At 51.0% G+C, this 26,777-nt stretch overlaps 1 protein-coding gene across 1 annotated transcript; it reads left to right on the plus strand.

Annotated features, from left to right (window-relative positions):
• On the plus strand, positions 1 to 26,366 carry LOC145713809 (uncharacterized). Its single transcript, XM_081792623.1, has 5 exons — positions 1 to 92; positions 2,651 to 2,822; positions 8,582 to 8,649; positions 25,299 to 25,386; positions 25,639 to 26,366. Exons 1-5 carry the CDS (start codon positions 1 to 3, stop codon positions 26,062 to 26,064), a joined length of 846 nt encoding a protein of 281 aa, XP_081648749.1. The 3' UTR covers positions 26,065 to 26,366.
• Positions 26,367 to 26,777: the final 411 nt, after the last annotated feature.

Below are 26,777 nucleotides of genomic sequence, written 5' to 3' on the forward strand. Positions count from 1 at the left end.
ATGGGCATCGGACTTTCTAGTTTAGAAGCAGGAGCAAAGACTCACACCGGCAGCAGCTCAACTCTCCAACCCCAAGGGCTGGCCCGCCTTGGGTGAGGGAGCGTTTCTAAAACCGTCTACACCCCGCACCACTGGCCAGAGTCAGGGATACGGCCCGGACACGCCCAGCCTCTCTTTCCCCCCTGAGCCTGTAGGACCTAATGGGGAGAGAGGACAGGCCACCCCTCCCATCTCAGGGGTGGCTTGTGGGGTCCAAGCCCGTTCGCCTCTCTGTACTGCCATTTGGAAGCAGAGTAAACCACTCCAGCAAAGCCCAGCGAACTTGTCCAAACCACACAAAAGTTCAAACCACACAAACGTTGGCTGCAACCGGGCTTGGAGCGCAGGGCTGGCTTTATCTGTCCCCCGAGGGCTGCGCCCTGCCTCGCAATTGATTAGGGCTCCTGAAAACCACTGAAAGAGTTTATCTCGCCCACTCAGCCTCAAGCCCCCTGATGGGCTGGAGTGGGGCCTGGATTGTTCTGGCAGCCAAGCCCGGCCGGCTTCCACCCAGCTCCAGAGCCCCCCGGGGCCACCTGCCTGGCCCCTGCCACCACAGGCGCTCCACGCATTGTGGCAGGAAATAGGATGAAGGAAAAGCAAGAGAGTGAGGGGTTCGGATCTCTGAGGGGGAAAAGCAATGTGTTCACTGAACACAGTAGGGGGGTCTGCAAGAAACACCCCCCCTTACTTTTGTGCCCTTTCCCCTAGTTCCCTCTTCCTCTCCTCCCTCAGTACCCAGGGCCCTTATGCTGAGGTTGCCCAGTCTCCCCAACCTCAGCCTCTGGGCCCCCTGTATTTTTTTTTAAGTTTTATTTGTTTATTTTTAAAGTTTATTTATTTTCAGGCGGGGGGGGGGGGAGGGGCAGAGAGAGAGAGGGAGGGAGACCAAGCAGGTTCCACGCTGTCAGCACGGAGCCCAACGTGGGGCTCGAACCCACAAACTGTGAGATCATGACCTGAGTTGAAGTCGGAGGCTTAACCAACTGGGCCACCCAGGCGCCCCTGGGCGCCCCTGTACTTTGAACTTCTTCCCAAGCAACGCCAAAGAATCTACATTCTGTCAGTTCTTTTCTCTGGAAAGTCTTCCACTGGTGGGGCCAAGGCCATGACCATGAGAATGTGAGATCCTTCACACCTGATGGGAGGTGATGGGATGGTTTGTAAATACAAAGATTTAACGGGGGGGGGGGGGGGGGGGGCGGGGAGGGAGGAATTAAAGTGAGCTTGACCACAAACCAGTGGAGTTAATCGGGGAGCCCAGGCACCTACCTGTAGGGGAGAATCCGGGGTTGGCTGGCCTCGCAGGCTCACACCAGAAAGCCTGCCACCTTTCCCAGCTGCCTCTGGGGTCAATCATCACTCTAACGGAGGACAGAGGGGCAGAATTCCCCCTGAATGCGCAGGAGAACCCTTGTGGCCTCCCAAAGCAGGCAATCCCCCCAAATTACCCAAATTCTTTCAGATTGCCCTGTGCCCAGTAGCTCTAGGTAAAAGAACCCACCGGGAGCACATAAACTTTAGTCTCCCCTGACAAGAGGGAGACCCTTCCTTGCAAAATACCTAACCCACATAACGGGCTTTTCAGTGTACAAAGCTGGGTAGCATCCACCGTCTCCTGGCATTTCAAGAACGGCGGGAGCGATGGGGGTGTTACCTCTATAGCAGTCAGGATTCCGTGGCAGGAAACAGAAAACCTCTCCAGCTATTTTAAGCAAGAAGAGATTTAATACAGGAAATCAGGTGCTTACAAAATCACCGGAAGGGCCAGCGGAGCCGGCTCTGGGCTCCCATCACACCGCTGAGCTGTGCCACCGAGACTGCTGCCATTGCTGTCACCAACCGGAAGGTGGGGAGGGAGGGGACCACCCACAGAGATGTTGATTTCAAGAGCACATCGCGTAGCTGCCTTCCAGGCTTGGGGAGCTGCGGCCACCACAACATCTCTTAACACCCACAAAGCTGGTGGCCAACGAACACTAGAATGCTGTCACACAACACGCACACACGCGCATACACACATACACACGATCAACACATGCTCGGTGTCTTCAGCAGCAACAGCCAGAGCGGCGAGAAAGTAGTCTCTGCCTCGCTGCTGCCTTCCTAGCCTTACGCAAGTGAATCTAATTCGTGAAATGTTTTAAAATATGTTTTTAACGTTTGTTTAGTTTTGAGAGCAAGTGTGAGCGGGGGAGGGGCAGAGAGAGAGAAGGGGACAGAGGATCCGAAGCCGGCTCCAGGGTCTGCGCTGACATCACAGACCCCGACAGGGGGCTCGACTTCACGAACCGCGAGATCATGACCTGAGCCGAGGTCGGATGCTCAACAAACTGAGCCGCCCCGGCGCCCTTAACTGGGGAAATGTAATTCTTATCCACAGCTCCAGCTGCGGGGGTGTCTGGGAGCTGCAGTTTTGAGCCCTCCCGCCTCTGCAGGACATGACGGTACCATGGGACCAGGCTGGAATGGAGGCTGGGCGCCTACCACCTCGTCCCCATTTGGCAGATAAGGAACAAAGGGTCAGAGAAGTTAAGGAACCTGTGCGAGGTCATCTGGCTGTTTACCCCCATCTCTCTGACCCCACAACCTGCACTCTCGTCTGTTGCAGGGGCGCCAATGGCCCCATTCCATTTGTGGCTTTGGCAGTCGTGGTGCATCTTTCGGCCGCAGAGCCCAGAGTGCAGCAGAGGTTACTTGCACACCTTCTGCTTCCTCGAGAGCTGAACAGCAGCCGGTCAAGGGCTAACAGGGACCCCAAGATAGAGAACAGCTCGTCTGAGGTCGGCAGGCAGAGGGAACTCAGAATCGAACCCGGGGTTCCTGACCACTGTCACATAAGGTGTCCTTAAACACACACACACACACACACACACACACACACACACACACACTTCCATTACCATCTGGAGGACCGGAAGATAAAAGATACACTCAGGCTGTTCCCGGAGGCATGCAATTCTCTAGCGCTCGCTGGGGACAGCTGCCCTACATTTTTCCAGGTGAGGTAGGTACATGGCTGACCGGCGTCCAGTCCCCACAACCGCATTGATGACATTCTCCATCCTCCTGGTCGCCTCTCCCCAGAGAAGTTAAAAAATGCCCAATAGTCACTTTCCCCGGCTGCCTTCGTTGCCCTGAGCGGGCTCCTGACGTAGGCTCAACTGATCAGGGGCTCCCATCAAAGACTCAGGCAGGGGCTGGTGATGCAGAGATGTAGGGAGCCCGGAGGTCCATTCTGGTGGAGGGTGGCAGTCACCGTGGCGATGACATTCCATTTCTGGGATGACGGGGACCGTATCCACGTCCACAGGTGGCAGTGTTAGCCGGGGCGTCCCGGACTTGGCAGTGGGGTTGTCATTGGATTGGCCTGACCTTGGCCATGGTCCTGACCGCCACACAGTCTCCTTTGTGTGGCCTGCTTTCCAAACCCAGTTCTCCAGCCCTCCTGATTATTTTGTGAACTCCCCGAGTTCCTTTTGATAAAGTCCTTTTCTGCTTAAATAAACCAGAATTGCTTCCTGTTGCTCGAAGCCAAGAGCCCCGGCTCGGTTGCCAGATTTTGCCTGGCTTCTCTCAGCGAGACCACACAGGGCACCACCAATTCCTAGATACCTCATGCACCCCACCCAGTCGCCTCCCCGGGAGCTCCGTACCCCAGGACCTCGGCGTGTCACCCTTCCAGCCGGAGCACCGGCCTGCTCCGACAGAGGGCCCCGCATCCAAGCCCAGCAGCTGCGTGATGAAATTCCCGGGCTCCATTTCGGACCCTCTCCCATCAAAGCCGTGCTCATTGACCGTGACCTTTCCCCGGGCACAAGTCAGAGGCCTCCCACACACACCACACACACACATGCCTCCCTAAGGTCACCAATTCAGCATCCAGAGAACATTTTCTCTTTTTTCCAGAGGTTTTGCTTTTTGTTAGCCTTTGCTCTGAGCTGAGGCAGAACAGCTGTGGGCCCTGCTCAAGCTCCAAAAATGCAGGCTGGGGCGCAGGGGGCTCCTGCAAAAGTACTGCAGATATCCAGGTTCAAGGCCTCAGCTTTGCCTTCGGCTCATGATAGGGCTTTGAACGGATGGCTTACCCTCCTGGGGCCTTAAGAAGAGGGGAGAGTGAGGGCCACCTGGGTGGCTCAGTCTGTTGAGCGTTCCGCTCGGGTCATGATCTCGCGGTGCGTGGGTTCGAGCCCCGCATCGGGCTCTGCGCTGTCGGCTCAGAGCCTGCTTGGGATTCAATCTCTCCCTCTCTCTCTGCCCCTCCCCCGCACTTGCTCACTTTCTCCCTCTCTCTCTCTCTCTCTCTCTCAAAAATAAATAAACGTTTAAAAAGAAGAAGAGGGGAGAGTGAGACTTCAGCCATAGGAAATGTCGGCTCACTGCCGACACTGAATTAGGAGCAGGGAATGACAGGGAGAAGGATGTTCCCCATCGAAGATGCTGGGTGTAGAGGTCAGAGCGGTGGCTGGAACTGACCGGGGCCTCACTCAGACAGAGGCAGACAGGAACAGCAAGCGGCTGGGGGACCACGGTCACCGCCGTGGGGCCAGCTCAAATCAGCCCCAGGCTGCATGTAGACTCGGGTCAGGATCGGGGACCTATCTCAGGTGAGACAGTGGCAGTCTGGAAGTCCACTGGGATTAGGACAATGTGCTGTAAACCTGGGCTTATTTCCGCGATATTGTCTTTTGTTCCCGTGATCGTTGCTTTCCAATAGGAGTCCTTCTGGAAAATGGAGCTGAGGTCCAGAGAGCTGTGTGTGCCCTGAGGCCAGCAGAGACGGGATGCTGCTGTGGCCACAGAGGCCAGAATTGATAGGGCCACCGCTGTCCCTGGCTGGGACTCTGGAGGAAACGGGAATAGCTTTCTGCAGTCAACACGGAAGAGAGAGGGGCAGAGGGGGGCCAGCAGAAAGAAAAAGGGTGCTTTTTCTCTTCCGTCCGGGGAGCAGGACAGGTTCAAGGTCATCATGGAGTGCTGGTAGCAGGGGTGGGCTGAAAGATGGGAAGTCACCCCACCCGCAGACTGTGGTGGTTGGGCCATAAACACCAGCCTACCATAGAGCCAGCCTCAGCCTGGCCTGCAAGGAGGAGCGTGGATTTTGCAGTCAGACAGCCCTGGGTTCAAATCCCAGCTATGCCATTCAGTGGACGTGGCATTTTAGGCAAGTCTTTTTTTTTTTTTTTTTTTTTTTTTTTTTTGAGACTGTTACATGCGCAGCCCCTGATGACCCATGCTTCCCGCACCTGTGCCCTTACATCGTCCCTTCCCGTGTCAGCTCTGGGTTTGGTCATGTGACTTTCATTGGCCAATAGGACATTCACAAGCACGATGCCAAGCAGACACTTGGCAGGTACGTACATGCCGAGGTTGGTCCTCTTGGAACGCTCTGTCCTGGAATCCAGCTGCCATGCGGGGGGAAGCCCAGGCTAGCCTGGTAAAAAGACCTAAAGCAAAACACCGGGGCAGCCCGGCCAAGAGCCAGCACTAAGACCCCCAGGCGCGTGAGAAGCCCTGTTTGACCTTTCAGCCCAATCTAGCTGCCCACCGACTGTATCCGCACGAGAGACCCCAGGAGCCTTCAGCTGGAGTCCAAGAACCACCCAATTAATGCGTAGAATCGTGAGACATTATTGCCCATTCATTATCACCCAGTGCTGCTTTGCAGCCACTAAGGATTGGGATGGCTGTTAGACAGTAATACATAACTGAAAGACTATTTAATCTTTCTCAGCCTCAGCTACCCCCTCCATAAAATGGGGTGATGATATCTGTTACCAAAAGGTATGAGAAGAAAATTTAAGACACAGTAAGATCATTTGCTGAACACCTGCTGTTTCAGGAACCATGGTCGATGCCTTATGGATATCATTTATTTTTTAATTTATTTATTTAGTTTGAGAGAGACAGTGTGAGTCAGGGAGGAGCACAGAGAGAGAGAGAGAGAGAGAGAGAATCCTAAGCAGGCTCCATGCTGTCAGCACAGAGCCCCGTGTGGGGCTCGAACTCACGAATGACCTGAGATGAAACCAACAGTTGGACGCTTAACCCGCTGAGCCACCCAGGCGCCCCTTTACGCATGTAATTCAAAGCATCTACTCTGCAGAGCCTCCCTGGGCGGGAGGTGCTGTTTGGTCCACTTTACTGGTGAAGAGACTGAACTCCGAGGGGTTCAGTAAATTGTCCATGGCGGTGCATCTAGGATCAGAACTGGGACTCTAACCCATGTCCCTCTGGTTCTAGCCACTGTGGCCCAGCAGGGTCTCCGCTGTCACCCATAAACGGATGGCCTTCCAGCAAAACACCAAACCTTCCTACCTTTCAAAAACTCGGTCTCGGGGTGCCTGAGTGGCTCAGTCGGTTCAGCGTCCGACTTACGCTCAGGTCATGATCTCGCGGTTGGCGAGTTCGAGCCCCGCGTCGGGCTCTGTGCTGACAGCTCGGAGCCTGGAGCCTGTTTGGGATTCTGTGTCTCCCTCTCTCTCGGCCCCTCCCCTGCTCACGCTCCGTCTCTCTCTGTCTCAAAAATAAATAAAACATTAAAAAAATTAAAGAAAAAAAAAAAAGAACTGGGTCTTTGTCAGATCGCTGGAGGAAGGAAGCAAGCTTGTGTCCCCTTGAGAGCGGGTTAGCATGGCTCCTTTTGGTGGCCAGTCCTGTGCTCTTGGTGCTGCTTCCGCCAGCCCCGGGGTCACCAGGGATGACAGAGCTCAGAGCAAATCCATTTTCACTTCTAGGAAAGCAGCTAATGGGGGTCAGCAGCTCCACAGTCACAGCCAAAAGGTAGCTTGTTTCTCAAGAGGCAGGAAGTGCCTGGGCCATGGGTGCCCTGCCCCCATCCCTGGAGTGCCTCAAGAAGCCAGAAGCCAGCCCATTTGCCCCCCCACGAGACAGCCCCCCCAACACTAACCCATGGTGGCGGGGGTGGCTGTGGGGACCTGGCCCACAAGGGAGGGGGAGTGGGGTGCCACCAGAGAGGCCCCCGCTGGCCCAGACAGACACTGCTGGGAGGCTCCCCACCCTCCCAAGAACTGGTGAGTGACACTGAAGAAGGAGGCAGAGGAAGCAGCTGTCCCCACCCCAGGGGGCCGGGGGCAACCATGTCCTGGGTGGGCTAGAGAACCCCCCGCTGAAAAGACCCCACGGCCTCCCTGTCTCCTCGATTCCACCCACCTTACTCAGAAAGCCTTTGTCTTCACGGGATCAGAAATGCTTTCAGAAGTGCTCACCCATTCGGAAGGGGTATTGCTAGAATGATCTCAACTTTGCCTAAAGATCGTATGTATTTTGGGCACCTGGGTGGCTCAGTGGGTTAAGTGTCCGACTTCGGCTCAGGTCATGATCTCACCATTCGTGGGTTCGAGCCCCGGATCAAGCTCTGCACCATCAGCTCAGGGCCTGCTTGGGATTCTCTCTCTCCCTCTCTCTCTGCCCCTAACCCACTTCCTCTCTCTGTCTCTCTCTCTCGCTCTCAAAAATAAACAAGTAAACATTTTAAAAAATTAAATGTATTTAAAATTTATACATATATATATCTATGAAAAATATATGAAAATGAGTGGCAAGAACCATCTGGAAATGTTGACAATGATGGTCTCAAGTGGTAAGGTGAGGTTTCTTTCTTTTCTTCTTTATATCTTTCATCTTTGACTTCCCATACCAAGGGCATGATTGCTTTTCGAACCTGAAAATAAACTATATTGTCTCTGCTGCTTTTTATGAATGCGAGTGGCCTGGAAAAGTCACACCTTAAAACTCTTTCCATCCAGCACCTACATGATTGGTGCCCACCCGCATTATTAGCTGGTGTCTCAGGACATTTTAGTCTTCAACCAGGGGAGCGGTGGGGAGAAATCCGCACCAACCCTTAAGGCAAAAAGGGCAGGACCACTGAGGCAAATGGAAGGGGGCAGGTCAGTAGCTTAGAGACCTGGGCCCCGCCGCCGGTGCAAGGCTGGGCTGGAGAAGTTGCCGGGATGGAGGGCCACCCCTGCTCGGCCTGGGGGTGGAAATACGATCCTGAGGTTTGATCATACGTGCCACCTGGTTCCCGTTGGACCCCATCACTGAGAGTGATGGCCCTACCTCGCAGGCTGAGCGCGGATTATCGGAGGTGAGGTGGTATACATACAGTGCTCAGCACAGGTCCCAGCACACACCAGGCACTCAATAAATGATTGTTAGGGATAAATGCACGCCCATGAGCACCCGCTCTCTGGGTGAGCTCCGTGTCTCAGTCACCCGATCTCAGTGCCAGAAAGGGAAGAAGCTATGCCACACCCTCAGCCAGTGATCCCCTGTTCTGTCCCTTGATGGGTCCTGCTGTCCATGCAGCCAGAGAAAGTTTTTTCTACCCCCAGAGCGGCTTTTAGATGTGCTGCATCGGCCAATGCAAGCAGCTCGTTAGCATGGGTGGGGAATGTGCAGGTGACTCTTGATTTCCGCTCAGGTCGCGATCTCGCGGTGCGTGAGTTCAAGTCCCGCCTCAGGCTCTGTGCTGACAGTGTGAAGTGACATTTCCGCCATCCTCTTGCACTTTCAGGCTTGCAGGGACCAGCTGCTCGCTCCCCGCTCTCACGTGCACGCCCGATCCCGGGAAGGGGTTTTGCAGTAAGTCATTTACACGTTAGCATGAATTTCACTGCTCCCGGGGGCCTCTGGTTTCATCGTGGAATAAAACGCTTTATTCTCATCCCTTGAAATCCCACTATATGGGAAGGTCGTTGGCCTTAAATGAGAGAATGAGAAGGAGTTCTAATTTTGGTGTTTTGACCATCCTGGGCTGAGTCACCCACATCCCCAAGGTCGGGACCTCCTCGACTCTCTGGGTCCAGTAATATGTGTACTCCCCTTTATTTCTCTCATTAAGGAGACTTGAATAAAAACACGAAAAGCTTCTCTCTGTATCCTGAAAAGAGAAGGATTTAGAGAGTAAAACATAAAGTGTTGAACTGACTAAAAGAAAAAAAAAGAGAGAGAGACAGAACCGAGAAGTCATAAAGGAAAAGATGGACAGATGTGACAACACAAAGCTCCTTTTAGTGCTTACGATTTTTTGAACGAGTTGCCAGCGCTTTGAAATTGGAAGTTTTCCCATACAAATGTATATTCCCAGCATCCTCTGAAGAATCGTTAGATCTGGCACCCTTGGTTCCCACCTTCCCACCGGGCAATGCTTGGCGGGAGCCCAGCAGAGGGGGGCGCGCTTCCCGGGCCCGCCACAGCCCCCGAGCGAGCGTGCATCACTTATTGGTACGGCTTGCCTCGCCTCAGCCGGCCCCTGAGCTGTGCCACGAACGCGGCGAAAAGACAAGACATGCTCCAGGAGAACAGGCTTGCAACACGTCCAGCGAAGAGTTAATAGCCATTCCAGATAAATAAGAACCAGACAAACAGTTCGATGGCAACCTACCGGTGATTAGGAAAATGAAAACGAAAATGAGAAGGTGCTTTTTTTTTTCCCCCAGAAGCCATCACATTGGCAAAAAAAAATCAAACCGCTTTTCCAGCATCGCCGTTGCCAAGGGTGTGGGGCTCCCAAGGCCCCTGGGAGCAGTGAAATTCATGCTCACGTGTAAACGTGCAGAACCCACGTGGGTTATCGGTGCGTGTGCAAATTGGTGCGATCTTTTTGGAGGGTGATTTGCAGTTGTGATTATTATTTTAAATACATACGCGTTTAAAGAAATGTGGGTAAACTATCAAAGTAGAGCACGCATATAGAAAAGGACCCAAATCATGAGTGCGTGTAACTATTGCCCGGATCGAGAAAGAGAGCAGAGCATTATCAGTGCCCAGAAGCCCCCGTGCTCTCTCCTGCTCAGTAAACCCCCCGGTAACCGCTATCCTGACCCCAAATAGGAGCCGCCTGTTTCTGAACATTCCATGGGTGGAATTACACAGTATATATTCTTTTGTGTCTGGTTTCTTTCACCACATGTTATATTTTGAAGCTTCATCTATATTGCTCTGTGAAGCAGAACACTCATTTTTGTTGCTGTATAGAATTCCATTGCACGACCAGACCACGCTTTATGATTCTGTTGTACTGTCGAAGAACATTTGGGTTGTTTCCAGTTGGGGGCTATTGTAAACAGGACTGCTATGAACATTTTTGTATGTGACTTTGGGTGCACGTAGAAACACGTGTCTGCCGGGCATATCCCTCTTGACAACACTTTTCCTCTGGAATCTATCTCACAGAACCCCCCGGACAGAATAAGCCTGAATGTCCGAGGGTGTTTATTGTAACATTAAAAAAGAGTGGGGTCGGATCACGTCTCGGCCCTTTGGCTAAGATCAAGTGTAAAAATAGTGGGGTCGGGGCACCTGGGTGACTCAGTCCGTTAAGCGTCCGACTCTTGATTTCGGCTCGGGTCATGATCCCAGGGTTGTGGGATCAAGCCCCAAGTCAGGCTGTGCGCTGAACGTGGAGCCTGCTTACGATATTCTCTCTTTCTCGGGGCGCCTGGGTGGCTCAGTCGGTGAAGCATCCGACTTCGGCTCAGGTCGTGATCTCGTGGTTCGTGAGTTCGAGCCCCACGCTGGGCTCAGTGCTGACAGCTCGGAGCCTGGAGCTACTTCGGATTCTGTGTCTCCCCCTCTCTCTGCCCCTCCCCCACTCATGCTCGCTCTCTCTCTCTCTCTCTCTCTCTCTCTTAAAAATAATAAATAAACATTAAAATTTTTTTTGAAAGGTATTGTCTCTGTCAAAAAAATATATATATAATCTAATGCTTGATCCTGACTTGGAATAGTCTGGATCCAGGTGATAAAAAAGGAGGGTGAGCTGGATGTGTGGGCTCTGATATGTCAGGTTGCCCAGCTACCATCAAGTGAAAAAAAACGGCATGTGGCAAAAATACCGATTCCGCTTTTTAAGCCAACAAAAGGCCAAACAGAGCTTTATACATGGAGACTTGTGTGCATTAACTGTCTAGAAAGACTTTTCACATATGAGCCGGGGAAGGGAGTGCCATGGGGTGGGGACGGTAAGATGTGCCATACATCCTACGTATCATACTAAGCCACCATGACCTTTGGTGTTGACTCGGCGGGCCGCCCGTGGAAATGTTGGCCTCCAGAGGACCCTGTTGTAGCAGAGTCGATTTTTAAAATAAAAATTTTCTTATTTTTTTTAATGTTTATTTTTGAGAGAGAGAGAGAGTGTGTGCGCGTGCTCGAGTGGGGGAGGGGCAGAGAGAGAGGGGGAGCCGCAGAATCGGAGGCCGGCTCCAGGCTCCGAGCTGTGGGCACAGAGCCCGATGCGGGGCTCGAACCCACGAGATCATGACCTGAGCTGAAGTCGGACACTGAACCGACCGAGCCACCCAGGCGCCCCGAAATAAGAAAGTTTAAAGTGAAAACAATACTTTACAAGTGAGCACAAACAGGCGCATTAAAATCTTTGAAAGCCGCGGCTAGCGCGCTATCTCATTGTCCACCAAGCGGGTTGCAGGCAAGTGCTCCCCTGGGAACTGCTGCCCCACGGCGTCCCAGTGACCTGCCACGTGGCCGCGCCGGCAGGGCTTGAACCGCCACTGATCTGGGTCCTGGCAGAACACGAGAAGATCGAGGTCTGTGGGGAACTGCTCTGAGGCCGGCTTCCGGGCGCCTCCCGTACTACGGGCTGGGGGCTTAAACACCAGAGATCTGATTTGTCACAGGTCCAGCGCTAGACGTCCCAGATCAAGGTGCCAGCCAGGTGGGCTCCTTCTGAGGGCTGGGGGGAGGGAGGGGGTCTGTGGCAGGCCTCTTCTTGGTTTGCGGATGGCAAAAAAAGCCCGGTGTGCTCACGGCTTCCTCCCTCCGTGCGCCCTGTCCGTGTCCTAGTCTCCTCTTCTCACGAGGACACCAGTCACGTTGGATTAGGAGCCACCCGTAGGATCTTGCTTCTGTGCAATCAGTTCTTTAGAGGCTCTGTCTCCAAATACAGTCACTAGGGGCTAGGACCTCAGCACACGAAGTGGGGTAGGGGGCGCAAAATTCAGCCCATAACGCCTCCCCATCTCCCCGGGGAGGCTGTCGGGAGAAATTCCCGGATTCTGATGCGGTAGGAGACCTGCCTACCACCTGCCACGGGACAGGGCTGCAGACCACAAAACCGCCTCGTCTGATGCTTATTTCAGTGGCATCCTTTTTGGTGATCTTCCTTTCACTGTTTTTGTAAGTAATAAAGCGTCCAAATCGAAAAGTGGCTCACTGCATCTTTACCAGGCAAATTAGCCCAGCCTTGGCCTTGGCTTTCCTGGAAAGTCTCGTGTGTGCTTGACGACAGACACTGGAATGTACTACAAAAACAAAAACACAGACCTTGCTAACAGAGGGGGGAGGGAGGGAACGCGAGTTCCACGTTCCTCTCCCCCACTGCATCCTGCGCCAGTGCTCTTATGCTGGGATTACCCAGCCCTCCCCACCCCAGCCTTCGGATTCACTGCATTTGAACTTGCTTGATGTTTACAAAATAGGGGCGCCTGGCTGGCTCAGTCAGAGAAGCGTGCAACTTTTGATCTCAGGGTCAGGAGTTTGAGCCTCACGCTGGGTGTCGAGGTTACTTAAAAAAAATAATAATAGGGGCGCCTGGGTGGCGCAGTCGGTTAAGCGTCCGGCTTCAGCCAGGTCACGATCTCGCGGTCCGTGAGTTCGAGCCCCGCGTCGGGCTCTGGGCTGATGGCTCGGAGCCTGGAGCCTGTTTCCGATTCTGTGTCTCCCTCTCTCTCTGCCCCTCCCCCGTTCATGCTCTGTCTCTCTCTGTCCCAAAAATAAATAAAAAACGTTGAAAAAAAAAAAATAATAATAATAAATAAGGCACCTGGGCGGCTCAGTCGGTCAAGCATCTGACTCTTGATTTTGGCTCAGCTCATGATATCATAGTTTGTGAGTTCGAGCCCCACAGCAGGCTCCGTGCCGACAGTGTGGAGCCGGCTTGGGATTCTCTCTCCCCTTCTCTCTCTCTCTCCCCTGCCCCTCCCCTGCTCCCTCTCGCTCTCTCTTTCTCTCTCTCAAAAAATAAGTAAATAAGCTTAAAAAATAAAAATAAGTAAATAAACTCCAATAAAATGAAACAAAACATAAATTAACAAAAGATAGAATACAACTGTGGGTGCATATCTGTGCACACTGAAATATTTAGAAGAACTTTCTGCGCATGAAGTGATAAGGTACGTGGAAGGGGTCTGAACATGTCATAGGTGTCTTCTACAACGGGCCCCAGAGAGCCGGTGAACCTGTCAGTCGTGGGAAGGCTGGCCTCCCGACGCCCCAAACGGAGTCCCCTCACAGCAGGAATCACTACTTTCCGCCCATTACTCTCTGCCGCTTCCCCAACAAGTCAGTTTAGCTACAGCTCCAAACCACAATGAGAGACCCGTCGGCACCCATTCAGATGACGGGTGGCAAAAACAAACACACAAAGCAACAGAAAATAAAACGTGTCGGCAGGGATGCGGAGCAATCGGAAGCCTCGTGCCCTGCTGGGGAGAATGGAAAATGGTGGCACCCACTCTGGAGAACAGGAAGCCAGACACAAAAGGACAAGTGCCATACTCTACTCTAGAGTAGTCATATTCATAGAGACAGAATGGAATGGTGGCTGCGGGGGGCTGGGGCACCGGAGAAAGCTGGGGAGTTAGTAGTTAAGGGGGACAGAGTTTCTGTTTGGGAAGATGAAAACGCTCTGTACACTTAAAAATGCTTAAGATTGGGGCGCCTGGGTGGCTCAGTCGGTTGGGCGGCCGACTTCGGCTCAGGTCATGATCTCACGGTCCGTGAGCTCGAGCCCCGCGTCGGGCTCTGTGCTGACAGCTGAGAGCCTGAAGCCTGTTTCGGATTCTGTGTCTCCCTCTCTCTGACCCTCCCCCATTCATGCTCTGTCTCTGTCTCAAAAATAAATAAATGTAAAAAAAAAAAATTTTTTTAAATGCTTAAGATGGTCGACTTTACGTTATGTATGTTTTACTATATTAAAAAGTGAGAGAGGGGTGCCTGGGTGGCTCAGTCGGTTTAACGCGTCCAACTCTCGGTTTCCACCCAGCTCACGATCTTGCGGTTTGTGAGTTCGAGCCCCACATGGGGCTCTGAGCTGACAGTGGGGAGCCTGCTTGGGATTATCTCTCTCCCTCTCTCTGTGTCCCTCCCACGCTCCTACTCTCACTCCCTCAAAATAAATAAACATAGGGACACCTGGATGGCTCAGTGGGTTAAGCGGCTGACTTTGGCTCAGGTCATGACCTCGCATTCCGTGAGTTCGAGCCCCGCGTCGGGCTCTGTGCTGACAGCTCAGAGCCTGGAGCCTGCTTCCGGTTCTGTGTGTGTGTCTCTCTCTGCACCTCCCTGCTTGCACTCTGTGTGTGTGTGTGTGTGTGTGTGTGTGTGTGTGACTCTCAAAAAGAAATAAACTAGCATAAGAGACTGTTAAAAACTGAGAACAAACTGAGGGTTGATGGGGGGTGGGAGGGAGGGGAGGGTGGGGGATGGGTACTGAAGAGGGCACCTTTTGGGATGAGCACTGGGTGTTGTATGGAAACCGATCTGACAATACATTTCACATTAAAAAATAAATAAACTAAAAGAATTCAAATAGATAAATAAACTTAAAAATTAATTAATTAAAAATTTATTAAAATTTTTTAATGTTTATTTTTGAGAGAGAGAGAGAGAGAGAGACAGAGCATGAGCAGGGGGGAGCAGAGAGAGACAGAGACACAGCATCCAAAGCAGGCTCCAGGCTCCAAGCTGTCAGCACAGAGCCGGACGCGGGGCTCGAACTCACAAACTGCGAGATCATGACCTGAGCCGAAGTCGGATGCTTCACCGACTGAGCCACCCAGGCGCCCCCACCCCGCCCACCACCAAGAATTTTTAAAGTGGTAAAGTGCTCGCTTTGGCAGCATGTATGGAACGATCTAGAGACAGTCAGCTGAGCCCATGCACAACAGTGACATGCAAAATTCAGGAAGCACTCCATGCTGGGTTTTTTTTTTTTAATGCAGAAGAGATATGAAGACTGGAATAAAAATGTTCTAGTATCCTACTACCTATCTCACCACAAAAAAAAAAAAAAGGTATAAAAAATGATCTCTTCCAAAAAAAACTTTATACTACACGCACGTGCACACACACACACACACACACACACACACACACACAGAGTTTAGCTAAAGATTTGAGAGGCCCTGCTGCCTGGAGATGGAACTTAATAAAGACACCAGCTCCCTGGCGCCAGCTGCTCACCTGTTGAGAGTCAGAATGAGCTCATCCACCTTCGAGCTAATTGCCAAACTCCCCGTGGGAGGACAGTCTCCCGCCAGAGAAATGGACACACTGTGGGCACATCATTTCCCTTTTCTCTCCTCTGTGTACAGCCTGAGGGAGAGGACACAGGGTCAAAAGCTGAGACACGCGCAGCCTTCCTGAATCCCCTCTTCATCCTCTCTGTCTCGCCCTGTCCCCGACCCATTGCACTTCCTCCGTGGAACCTTCTCGAACTCTTTCTGCCCCATAGCTGCTGCGGCAGTTATTTGTCCCAGATGTGTCTTTCGGTACGTCTGACTTACTACTTAATATCATTAGCTGACTTTGTATGGCTGTGCGTGTCTTCTCTCTCCAACTAGACGAGAATTTCCTCAGCGGTAGACACTGATCCTTTGCCCCTTTTGAATCTCTTTAGCGCTCACATCAACGTCTAGTGTATAGTAAGGGGCAGGCACATCCAGACAACGAAATACCATTCCATGCTAAAAACAAATGAGCTGTCAAGCCATGAGAAGATATGGAGGAAACTTAAATGCATGTAACTAAGTGAAAGAAACCAATCGGAAAAGGCTACGTACCGTATGAGTCCAAGTATGTGACGTTCTGGAAAACAGAAAACTGTGGAGACAGTGGAAAGATCGGCGGTTGCCAGGGGTTCGGGGGGGCCCAGGGAGGGATAAATAGATAGAGCACAGAGGATGTTTAGGGCAGTGAAACTACTCTGCGTGATACTGTCACGGTAGATACGTGACATGACCTATACGTCAAAACCCATAGAATGTAAAACACAAAGCGTGACTCCTAATGCAAACTATGGAGATCGGTTGGTGATAACGTACCAATACTGAACCAGTCTTCTAATGGGGGAAATTGGGGTATATGGGAACTCAATCCTGTCTGCCCAATTTTCCCGTAAACCACATCCACATCCTCCCTCAGTTATGAGGGAGCTGGAAAGGTTTATCCAGGCCTGACATTTTTTCTAATTGAGGTATAATTGACATATAACATTTTATTGGTTTCAGGTGCGCAACATAAGGATTCGATATTTGTATACACTGTGAAATGATGACCACAAGAAGTCTAGCCTCCCCCCGTTGCCCCCACATAAAGTTACATAATATACAATCCGATGTTGTTGACCGTAGTTGCCACGCGGTACATTACAGCCCCGTGACTTATTTATTTTATGGCTGGAAGTTTGTACCTCTTGACCCCCCTTCTCCCACCCCAACCCCCTTCCCCTCCGGCAACCACCAATCTGTTCTCTGCATCTGTGAGCTTTGTTTTGTTTTGCTTGCTCATTTGTTTTGTTTCGTAGATTCCACATATAAGTGAAATCATATGGTATTTGTCTTTCTCTGTCTGACTTATTTTATTTTATCCTGTAGGTCCGTCCATGTGGTCGCAAACGGCAAGAGCTCATTCTTTTTTAGGACTGAGCTGTAGTCCTCAGTACATATATGCCGCATCTTTTTTGTCCATTCATCCATCGACGAATTGGTCGATTCCCTATCTTGGATATTGTAAATGATGCTGCGATGAACAGAGGGGTGCCTATAGCTTTTCAAATTAGTGTTTTCATTTCCTTTGGATATATACCTAGCAATGGAATTACTGGATCATGAGGCAGCTCTATTTTTAACTTTTTGAGGAACCTCCGTTCTGCTTCCCACAGTGGCTGCACCAATTGACATTCCCACCAAGAATGCGTGAAAGTTCCCTTTTGTGCACACCCTTGCCAATACTTATTAGTTCTTGTCTTTTTGAGTCTAGTCGTTCTGACAGGTGTGAAATGATATCTCATCGTGGTTTTGATTTGCATTTCCCTGATGATGAGTGACGTTGAGCACTTTTTCATGTGAGTGTTGGCCTTTTGTATGTCTTCTGTGGAAAAGCATCTATTCGGGTTCTCTGCCCATTTTTTAATGGGACTGTTTGGTTTTTTGCTCTTGAGCTGTAAGAGTTCTTTGTATATTTTCGATATTAATACCTTATTGGATATATGATTTACAAACGTCTTCCCCCATTCCACAGGTGGTCTTTTAATTTTGCTGACAGTTTCCTTTGCTGTGCAGAAGCTTTTTGGTGTGATACAGTCCCACGTCTTTATTTTCGCCTGTGTTGCCCTTGCCTTTGGAGTCAGATCCAAAAAAAAAAAAAAAAAAAAAACATCGCCAAGAGTAATGTCAAGGAGCTTACCGTCTATGTTTTTCTTTTAGGAATTACATGAGTTTTGGTCTTCTATTCAAGCCCTTGGTCCATTTTTTTTTTTATTTTTTAATGTTTATTTATTTTTGAGACACAGACAGTGAGAGCCAGGGAGGAGCAGAGAGAGAGAGAGAGAGAGAGAGAGAGACAGAATCCAAAACAGGCTCCAGGCTCTGAGCTGTCAGCACAGAGCCCGACGCAGGGCTTGAACCCATGAACCACGAGATCACGACCTTAGCTGAAGTTGGACGCTTAACCGACTGAGCCACCCAGGTGCCCCTTAGTCCATTTTTTGAGTTGACTTTTGTGTGTGATGTAATATAGTGCTCCGGTTTCATTTTTCTGCGTGTGGCTGCCCAGTTTTCCCACCACAATTTATTGAACAGACTGTCCTTTCTCCATTGTATATTCTCGCCTCATTTGCCGTAAATTAAGTAGCCATCTGTGCATGGGTCTATTTCTGGGCTCTCTATTCTGTTCCATTTGATCTATGTGTCTGTTTTTATGCCCATACCATACCGTTTTGATTACTATGGCTTTGTAGTATAGCTTGAAATCAGGGAGTGTGATGCCTCCAACTTTGTTCTGCTTTCTCAGATTGCTTTGGCTATTCAGGGTCTTTTGTGGTTCCATACAAATTTTAAGATGGGCTGTTCCGTTTCTGTAAAACAAAAATGCTGCTAGAATTTTGGTAAGGATTTCATTGAATCTATAGATTGCTTTGGGCACAGACCTGACACTTTTCAAAATGCAGTAAAACATAGTTGGGAGTAAATTAAAGTTTCTCCTTGAAGCCAAAGAAGAAAAATTAGAAGATGAGTAAGCATTTATCTCTGAGCTAAAATTTACTCAGAAAGTTGTGTTTCTTTACATTTTGCCCTAATTAGTGTATTGTATTCTGTATTGAAATCGCGCGTAACTTTTACAGAGAATCAAAGTGTCCTTATTTACATCCGAAATCCCCTATCGAGGCCTTCTCCAGCTCTGACCTCTGAAGGGAAGGAACAGGCCACATATCGCTTCTTCCATAGGACTGAGAAAAGGAGTTAGGGGCGCCTGGGTGGCTCAGTCGGTTGAGCGTCCGACTTTGGCTCAGGTCATGATCTCACGTTCCATGAGTTCGAGCCCCGGGTCGGGCTCTGTGCTGACGGCTCAGAGCCTGGAGCCTGCTTCGGATTCTGTGTCTCCCTCTCTCTCTGACCCTCCCCCGTTCATGCTCTGTCTCTCTCTGTCTCAAAAATAAATACACGTTAAAAAAAAATTAAAAAAAAAAAAAAAAAAAAAAGGAGTTAAAACCCAAACGTCTGCGGCATCTGGCAAGCTCAGTCGGTAGAGCATGCGACTCTTGATCTCGGGGCTGTGAGTTCAAGCCCCACGTTGGGCACGAAGCCCACTTAAAACAAACAAGCAAACGAAAACATGTCCCCCATTGTAGCAGTTGTATTACCTGCCTACCAAACGGCTTCTGGAAAGACAGTAGTCAGGGAAGTGCAGAAAGAGACACAAAGCCTCTGATGTCAACAGATATTTGTTAAGAAAGTGCTAGGCCCAAAGGCAGTGGCCCGTGTCAATTTCCGCTGCCTTCCTGCCTCTCCAAACCCACGATGCAGCGTGCAAACAGGTTGAAAACCCTCCTGGATGTCCCAAGAGCCCAGCCTTCACTATATTTTGCATCTGCAGCCAGCGGCACTACCGTTATCTTGTAGGCGTTGGGGGCTCCCGACCTCAGGGTGCCAGTGTGTGGGAAGGAGAGGCAAATTAGTCCCTCCAGCCAATGGTCCTGACACTCAGTTTTGCATGGGACCTTCCCACGGTTCCTGGCTCCTAGGTGACTGCGTTTCTCAGCTTCACACCACACCACGGCTCCCTCTCGCATTTATCATTCTTTACCCACCCCCCCATGCCAGCCTCTGATGAGAAGCTGGAAAACCGGCCCTGGGAGGGAGCCAATTACTTACGTGGGGGACCCAGAGGCCAAGCGATGGCTTGGTAACGATCTCTGTGCACTGTGAGGGTTATTATCTCGGGCCATGGTGACCAGCAGTGTCTCAGGTCAGGTTCCCTGGAATCAGAGCCCTAGACACGGATTCTCGTGCTAGTGGATTACTGACGGAGGGCTCTCGGGAGTAAAAGGTCGAGGCAGGAAGGAAACAGACTAGGGCAGGAGAAGAAGGTATAAGTGAAGATGGAGGTTTAGCCTCAGCCTGACCCCCCCCCCCCCCGGTGGAAGGCGGGGGGAGGGGGCGATCACAGAGTCTTTTATCCACATACATGACGGAGCGGGTCAGGAGTTTATATCCCCCCGTGTCGGTCAGTCCTTTACTACAGGCCACCCCCACTGGGGGCAGGGAGGCACATAAACCCCAAGCCGTCGGCTGTGGGCCAGGCCGTCCCGCGGACAGAGAGCAGTTCCCCAGAGCAGACTGAAACGGTGAACCGCTCGGCTGGGGATGAGCTCTGTGGTCGGCACGGGGAATCTGGCCGGACGCCGCAGCGTCCATAAAGGGCTGCCCGCTGATCCAACAGCAAGAGAGAAGTAGGACAGACACAAGGAAAAGCCTCTCGAGGAAGCTGGATGCTCTGGAGCTCCTTGTAGCCGCCAGCCGCCAGAACAGACAGACAGGGAACGGCCTCAACCTCACTGGATCCTTCTAGGCAGCCCCAGCAGGTGCCTTCGGAAAAGACCCAATCTAAGAACCACCACGTGTGCCGCCCGTTGCTGTTCGAAGCACGTTAGGTCTGTTACTCTCACGTAGCCCTCACGCAACAACCCCGTGAGTGAGATGTTATTGTTTACTGTCCCCATTTTACAGAGAAGGAGACTGTGGTCCAGAGAGGCTAATCCATTCGCCCAAGTTAACAGCTAGAAGTAGCAGAGGCAAGATTTGAACCGAGGTATCCCGGCTCGTGAGGGCTACACCACCAGTCTGCTGGCCCCTCGCTGTCCCTCTAGCTGGGGCAGACCCGGTGTTAGAAGGCAGGAGACCAATCTGGATGCCAGCAGATGAGCGCGTTTGTAAACCTCGGCATACATCAGAATCACCCCTGGCTGCTTGCTACACTACAGACCCTAGGGCCTCATCCTGAACCTACTGAATCAGGAACCAGGACGGAGAGGCAGGTGACAATCTACACACGGAACAAGCTCCCCAGGTGTTCTGACACCGGCGGTCCACAGATCATTCAGACAAAAGAGCAGAGGCCACGTTCAAGGCCCAGCTCTTGCACTTTCTACCTGTGCGACCTCAGAAGAGCGAAACGACCTCCCTTGGCCTCAGTTTCTCTCAAATCTGAACGAAAAATAACAGGGGTGCCTGGGTGATTCAATCGGTTGAGCGCCCAACTCTTGATTTCCGCTCACGACGTGATCTCGTGAACCGTGAGATCCAGCCCCGAGTTGGGCTCTGCGGTGACAGCAAGGAGCCTGCTTGGGATTCTCTCTTTCCCTCTCTCTCTCTGCCCCTCCCCTGCTCATGCTCTCTCTCTCTCTCAATAAATACACAGACTTTAAAAAATTAAAATAAAATCATTATAATAATAATGTTCCTCTTAAGATGTTATGAAGTTTAGGGGCATCTGAGTGGCTCAGTCAGTTAGGCATCCAACTTGTAATCTCAGCTCCGGTCTTGATTTCAAGGTTGTGAGTTCAAGCCCCATGTCGGGCTCCACGCTGGATATAAAGGGTACTAAAAAAAAAAAAGCTTTTGTAAAGTTTAAATTGCTATGCACACCTAGCATATATTATTGTCAAATTGGTTTCCATCATATATATATATTTTTTAACTATATGTAGGTATATCTTACATATATACACATATATAATGTAATATATATTACATACACACATGATATATCATCAGAGAGCATATATAATATGTATACATTATGTATGTAATACATCATATATATAATGAATATGTGATATATATGCAATACATCTGATCTCCCGATTACAGAGATTATGCGCTATGCGATATATATGTGTATATTAGACAGAGGTCAAGTAGACCAAACTATTATGGGTGGCTACTTCTAGGGAGAGAAATAAGGGGGTGGGGTAAAAAGGGTAGAGAATGGCCTGGAAGAGGCGTTCACTTTTTACTCTGCGTATTAAATTGTAAGTTTTTACAAAGAGAATATATTAAAGCTCTGCATATATAAAATGTATTGCATCAAAACCAAAAAGGCTAAAGGGAACCATCTAGATAAGGTGCCTGACACACAGTAGGTGTTCAATGGTAGCTGTCAGTATTATTTGTTGAGTAGTGCCATCATACCGAAGCTCCGTAGGGAGGCAGAGAAGTACAAAACAAAGTCCCTGCTCTTACGTGCACAAAAACCCCCCAAACGCCCAAAGGCAGTGTTTACTTTGGGTCCAATGAGTGCTATAGAAAATAAAGCCTTTAAGGAGTTGAAATGAGAGAGAGATCATTTCCAGCTGGCCTCTTCAGGGGAGGTGGGGCTTGTGCGAGGCATTGAGGAAAAGGGAAGATTTCAATAGGCAGAGAAAGGGGGAGAGAACATTCCAGTGGCAGAAAAGAGCTTGGTTCAAAGGGCAAAGGGACTCCGTAGGCATGCGCAGATGCTGAGGGGACATTTGGCTTGGCTCCCCGGGTCTGCAGGAGCCAACCCCGCCGGATCCGAGGCAGGCAAAGGCTCCCCTCCCTCAACTGAAATAACACAATCTCTAGCCCCAGCCCTTCCGGTGCCTGGAAGGGGGCCAAGATCGACTTTCTGTAACAATTCTTGACCCTTGTGGGCTGAGCCTAGAACGGGAAGCAAAGTAGCCACGGCGATGAAAAGCATTTAAAAAGGGGATCCTCTCCCTTCCCCGCTGGGGCCCAAGGGTCCGCAGGGCACACGCAGGGAGTTCCGGGCGCAGGGTGGAGCGCGCGTGGTAGCGTGGGTCCGGGCGCAATACGTGCGTGTGCGTGCCGCTACGTGTAGCATGTGTGGAGACCGCCGCGTGAGCGTGCACGTTGTAACGACATGTGGTATTTCCTGTGATTGTGTGCTGTGATATACTGGCTGGAGTTATGAGTTCAGTGTGTGCTAACCACATTCCTGGAGGCTAATCTCTGTGAGCGACCAAGAAGGGGGCAGAGGGAAGCAAGGAGCCAGCGAGGCATCTATCCACAGGGCACGTCTCCGCCTTCCGTGGGCGGGACTAGAGCCCGGGGGGGAGGGGGGGGCCTGGGGGGGCAGGGGGGGGGGCGGGGGGGCGGGGGGGTGGGTAGCCGGCGGAGGTTGCGTGGAAATGTTCCCGCAAGGCATTGAAGTGATCAGGCCTGCAACTGGCGGCGTGTGGATTCTCCGCGGCCCCGGAGTCGCCTCGTCATCAGCAAAAGTGCCGCACGGTGGGTGTGCGTTTGGCTCTGCCTGTAAAGCACCCCGACGTCTCCCTAGATCTGGTGCCTGTGTGCGTGTATATACACAGCGTGTCTGGAGAGACTGGAGGTAAACACTTTTTTAAAAAGTGAGAGCTTGATTAGCCGAACACCACAAGGCCCTGGGAAATTGAATTTAAAGGAAAAATTGGGATAATTGGAACAGCGTATAATATCGAGAATGTTAAACACACACGTCAGCTGAGCACACAGAGTTTATGGCGAGCCCTGATTAAAATGAAGTTTCTGATAATCAAAGTTTTAATGGCAGAGGCTCATTTGAATCTCTTCTGTCTCAAAGGGAGATTAGATATCGTGTGCACAGAATATCTTGTGATAGTTTCCATTCTTCCCGTTGGGTCACTTGCGTGCTCTGTATGTATGTATTTATTTCATAAAAAGTAACCTACCCTTTGGTCTGCCCCAAAATAGCCAAAACAGGACTTGCCACAGATGTGTTTATCAGATTGCTCTGCAAATGCAAGGAGAGGAAAAGTCTGCCTATCGCCTCAGTGATTTCAAAATCAAAGCCATCCCAAGCACACCAGAAGCCTAAAGCGGCCAAGAGATAGACCGAGTTTATAAACTTCCATAATATGTTTATTGCAAGGATGGCAATTACCCAATATCCCTGCCCTCCTGGGTCTGAGATCAGAATATTTCCACAGAAAGAAATCTGTGTTTGACTGCATTTAACTGGTCATAATTCCAGATGTCTGGAATGTTCCAACACCAGGCGCAGGGTTGGGGAGGAAGAAAGGAAGCTGACGATCACTCTGTTACAGCTTTGTCATCGTCGTCGTCATCGTCTGTGGTGGCATGTGGCTGCTGGTGCCTCGTCCTGTCCCCCGTGGCCAGGTGTCAGGGAGCATGGTTGTTTTCGGGGAAAATGGCAGCCTTTTCTGTTCAGCTCTGGAAACCCGACACGTCACATCAGAAATGTAATTTCTTTTTCTTTTTAATGTTTATTTATTTTTCGGGTGGGGGGGGGCAGAGAGAGAGAGAGAGAGAGAGAGATAGAAGATCCGAAGCAGGCCCCGTGCTAACAGCAGACAACCCAATGCGGGGCTCGAACCCACGAACCATGAGATGATGACCGCCTGAGCCACCCAGGCGCCCCCCCAGAGATGTAATTCCTTAATGAAATGACTGCAGCGTGCGTAATTTATGCCAGAACAGAAACAGCTGACATGGCAGAAGGGACACTTGTCCCTGTGGTTGCAGGAGCACATGTGGGCCACATCGCTCAGGACTGAATCAGGCCAGAATTACGGGGGCAGCCGGCTAGGAGAATTGCCTCCTCACGCGCTCCTGTAAAGTGTTAAGGTTATTTACGGCGTGCATCCACGCCGGCCCATTCTACCCGGGTTGTTGGAACACAAATTTGTGTGAGCCCAACCGGTTGTCCCGGACTCCTTCCCGAGCACGAACGAGAAAGGCAGGGTAGTTCCTCTGGGGCTCTTCTGCCAAACATTAAACATCACAACACCCCATTAAAGGAAGGGGAAGTCACTCATTTCACAGGCAGTAAGACTGATGCGGAGGGTTTGCCTCCATGGCAAGTTATAGCCAACGGCACAGATTCCGCACCCCACCCCCAGCAAACTGTGAGATGTGGTGGCAAGGGTATGGCATGGCCAAAGAGGTCACAGTTTCTTCTGATCGTTGCGGGGCGGGGGTGGGGTGTTAAAGTCTGAAGCCTTTACCCTCTGCTTCCCACTGGGCCAATAGGAAGACTTTCTCCACTGGTCTCTATGCCAGAAAGTCTCCAAAGCGGGGTAACACACACCCTACGTGGTACACCAGACAATCCTCTGAGGGGTAGGGTTGATGGGTTCAATTGGCGTCCCGCCAAAATTGGTATGTTGAAGCCGTAAGCCCCAGTACCTCTGAACGTGACCGTACTTGAAGATGGGATGTTTACAGAGGTCACGGAGTTAAAAATGAGGCCGTTACAGTGGGACTAGTGTCCTTATAAAAGAGGGAAATTTGGACACAGACAGAGGAAAGACCACATGAAAAGACACAGGAAAAAGACCAGCCAGGGAGAGAGGCCTTGAACAGAGGCCCCCTTGGGGCCCTCGGAAGGAATCAACCCTGCCGGCACCTTGATCTTGGACTTCTGGCCTCCAGAACCGTGCGACAGCACGCCTCTGTTGTTTAAGCTACGCAGCACGTGGTGGTTTGTCACAGCAGCCCTAGGAAGCTAATACAGGTAGGAAGAAAATGCCAGAACTTTCATTTCTGTCACTATGGTGGTTTGGCTTCTTGATCCTAATTCACGGCTCACCTGGAATGGAAATAACCCCGCTGACCACATGACTTTGTCGTGTCTCCCACTGTAGGTCCTAGGTGGCTATAGTCACATCAGCCTGGGCTCCAGACCTGCCCCAAATCTGTCGCCTGGAGCTCTTCCCATCTCCAGCAATGGATGGTCGGGCAGAAATGCTCCAGCTTCCTGATCAAGAGGAACAAGCAGGGGCGCCTGGGCGGCTCAGTCCGTGAAGCCTCCGACTTGGGCTCAGGTCATGATCTCACGATTGGTGCGTTCGAGCTCCACGTTGGGCTCTGCGCTGACAGCTCGGAGCCTGGAGCCTGCTTCCGATTCTGTGTATGTGTGTGCGCGTGTGTCTTTCTCTCTCTCTGCCCCTCCCCCTCTTGTGCGCTCTCTCTGTCTCTCTCTCTCAAAAATAAACTTAAAAACAAAGTGTAATAAAAAAAAGAGAGAGAGAGAGAGAGAAACAAGCAGACGTTCAGCACCGACCCCAATAACCCGAAGGCTCGCAAGTCCTCTAACGACAACGGGTTGATTCACCTCTACACTGTGGGCGTGAAGTCTGGGGCTGATGGCAAACGCGTAGTGGTGGTCATGAAGCGGAGATCCCTCCAGGGAAAACCCACCACCCCCTACCTGTGGACCACCATGAACAAGAACGCCCCGGCCACCCTTGGAAGCATCAGGCACAGGATCCACACGAACAAGGACCACCCAGATCCGTACGTGGCCGCCATTCGCACAGCCAGCGCCATCCCTCGCCGCCAGAAGCCTGTGACGGTGAAGAGGAAGAGGCCCGCCCCACCAAGAGCTCCTGAGCACCTGCCCCCCACCTCCAAAGCAATAGAGATGTCAACCACTTCAAAAAAAACAAACAAAAACAAAAACAAAAAACTGTGACCCGGAGCCACTCCCGGCCAACCTGCAGCCTGAAATAGCCAAGCCCAGCCAAGATCAATCAGATCCCCACAGCCCTGCCGGACCCCGAGCAAGAAAAATAAATTCCCATTATTGTAAGCCACTGAGTTTTGGAGTGTTTGTTCCGCAGCCTTATTGCGGCAAGAGCCGACTATTACAATGACCAATATGCAACGTGCAGATTGACCCTGGGCCTTGTTTGGGCTGTATGTCACCGCTCGGCATCCAGTGTGACAGGTGAGGAATGCTAAGGCAGGAGTGGCAGTCCTATGACTTGGACAGCATCCACCTCAAATGATTTTTCACCTTCAGCAAATGGCCTGTTATAAGTGCTATATTGAGTTAATTTACAGATTATATTATGTCACTCTAACCAAACTAATCATCACAAAGCAGACAAGGGGCTTGAAATGATTCCTCTAACGAAACTGTGGCTTAAAGAAGGTTCTGTAAATGGAAGCATAAGCTAGGAAGAAGCTGGCAGAGCTCACAATTCTCTTAGATTGAGAGCTAGTTCATTTAAAAAATTTTTCACACTCAGTGGCCCCTCGGTGGCTCAGTCACTTGAGCGTCTGACTCTTGATTTCAGCTCAGGTCACAGTCTTGCGGTTTGTGGGATCGAGCCTCGCACTGGGGTCTGCACTGGCAGCACAGAGCCTGCTTGGGATTCTCTCTCCTCTCTCTCTGCCCCTCCC

This window comes from Panthera onca, chromosome X, assembly GCF_046562875.1.
Source record: "Panthera onca isolate mPanOnc1 chromosome X, mPanOnc1 haplotype 2, whole genome shotgun sequence".
Taxonomy (NCBI): domain Eukaryota; kingdom Metazoa; phylum Chordata; class Mammalia; order Carnivora; family Felidae; genus Panthera; species Panthera onca.